This window comes from Papilio polytes, unplaced genomic scaffold (genome assembly GCF_000836215.1).
Source record: "Papilio polytes unplaced genomic scaffold, Ppol_1.0 DF820956.1, whole genome shotgun sequence".
Lineage (NCBI taxonomy): Eukaryota > Metazoa > Arthropoda > Insecta > Lepidoptera > Papilionidae > Papilio > Papilio polytes.
This window is the reverse complement of record NW_013528248.1, coordinates 1,695,247-1,697,145: the sequence shown is the minus strand read 5'-3', so window position 1 is coordinate 1,697,145 and position 1,899 is coordinate 1,695,247. Positions and strand designations below refer to the sequence as shown.

General features: G+C 35.6%; 2 protein-coding genes across 2 annotated transcripts in view; one reads left to right on the top strand and one right to left on the bottom strand.

Annotated features, from left to right (window-relative positions):
* Nucleotides 1-196, top strand: part of LOC106109956 (beclin 1-associated autophagy-related key regulator) — a 2,368-nt gene extending 2,172 nt beyond the window's left edge. The window contains exon 5 of the mRNA XM_013291614.1: nucleotides 156-196. Within this exon, the coding sequence (XP_013147068.1) occupies nucleotides 156-196 (41 nt within the window). The remainder of the gene's footprint in view (nucleotides 1-155) is intronic.
* Nucleotides 197-1,699: 1,503 nt separating this feature from the next.
* Nucleotides 1,700-1,899, bottom strand: part of LOC106109955 (axoneme-associated protein mst101(2)-like) — a 14,233-nt gene continuing 14,033 nt past the window's right edge. Inside the window, exon 26 of the mRNA XM_013291613.1 lies at nucleotides 1,700-1,755. Coding sequence (XP_013147067.1) covers nucleotides 1,700-1,755 — 56 coding nt within the window. The remainder of the gene's footprint in view (nucleotides 1,756-1,899) is intronic.

The following is a 1,899-nucleotide window of genomic DNA, read 5'->3' as shown; positions in this document are numbered from 1 at the left end:
GGCGCGGCTGGACCAAGTAGCGCGCACGGCGCCGCTCCACACCGCTCCGCACAGCACGGCACAGCACGGCGCCGCACGCTGCCACACAGCCCGCTCTTGCCCGTACATATCTCACACGTCCGCAGCAGCAACAACATTCGTTTATATGTTAACAGCAACCATCATCAATCAATTTGTTATTCTGCAGTACAATTAGCTAGTTCGCTTTATATGCCATGCCGATGAAACAAGAATACTTTGTAACGCGTGACTTAGTAAAAATCTGAATCATTCCGAATAGTAAGGAATAGGAATACAAATGTACACTAAATCCTAGTCACCGCAACGAGTGTAGCTCAGAGCGATGCCTTGCGCCTGTCCGCACATCGATGCGATTGTCGCTAGTCAATTATCATCTTACTGTAAGACTACATTTCTTTGACTATATTTTTTATTCGTATTTGAATATCGACTATAGATTTATCTGTAACCTCGCGTAAATTGTTAACATTTATTTCAGTCTACTTTTGTATCTGTTAATATCCGACTCGAAGGACCAAAATGCGTAAATCATACAATATCATTAATATAACTACATTTATTGATATTTTTATATACTTTCCGTTAAAGTGATCATTCATATACATTTTTAATTTACTTTGGAACAGTATTAAAACTTAAATTTACTGCCAAAGACAGTTTGTGATAGCATGGCTGACTCCGACATATGAAATAACATTTCCACGTAGTTTTATTATGTCTTTTACATTTACAATCATGTTCAGATAATAGGGTAGTTAAAGAATTATATGGAACTCAGATCAAAATATTTTAAAGACATTGTTTTTTTGTATGGTGTTCAGTATTTGTTATTTTCCAAAACATGGTTACTTAAGTAAACTCTATAATTAGATAGTGAAATTTGTAAATAAATTAGCAAATTTTTAACAAAACATTTTTGTTTTATGTTTTTTTTTTGTATTGTAAATAAATTGATTATATAACAACTGTTGTTTTAATCGCCTACAAGCAGATATTTATAAAATACAAAGATATAGTAGCTTGCAGATAAAGTAAGTACCGGTGACTTTTTTTTTTCTATGCCTAGTTTATATACTTCTTAAATGTCTGAAAAAATATAAAGACGAGGCATAGTGAACAAAGTTTTTTTCACCGATACTTTCTATGGAAGGTGTACAGGTGTCAAATTTAGTGCCACCTCTTGTCCTTGTATCACATGTAATAAAATATTTTTAACGTTAGTGATAATCTGATGACAATGTAGTGGAAAATGTTTCAAGCGAAGAATCAACTATGCCTCTTGTATATATTTTATGAATCTCGGCCCACAAGAGACGGTTGTCATTTTATGATAACTAGAGGAAGGAAAAGCGCAGAATCGGATAAATAAAATTACAAAGTTTTAAAAACAGTGTATATTAACAACAAAAAAACTTGTACATTCTAACAAATTCGTATAAAATAAATTAAGACTAGAAAACAATACTGTAAACGTATAAAATATAACTTCCATCCCGTTCACATCATTATGATTCATTTTCTTTGCTTCTTAAACTCATCTTGACTTTGTCGTGGCGACTTTCGTGTCGCTGCGAGTTTCTCTGCGTGCAATCGCCTCGTTGTAGTAGCAGTAAGTGTTGTCAACTCTTTAATACATGGCCTAAACTACAATAAAAGCCTTGCTCTAAATAATGTTACGTTACAGTATCATTTCATTTACATCAGTCTTCATTTTAGCAATATCGTGTATGAAATCTGTGACACGTACTCGAGTCACTGGGACTACTAGAGTGATGTTGGATTCAGCAACAAGGCATGTCACGGGAACATGTGTGGTGTGTCAGTGTCAGTGTGAGCGTTGGTGCCAGCGCGCGTGCGCCGCGTGCAGCGCGTGTCGCG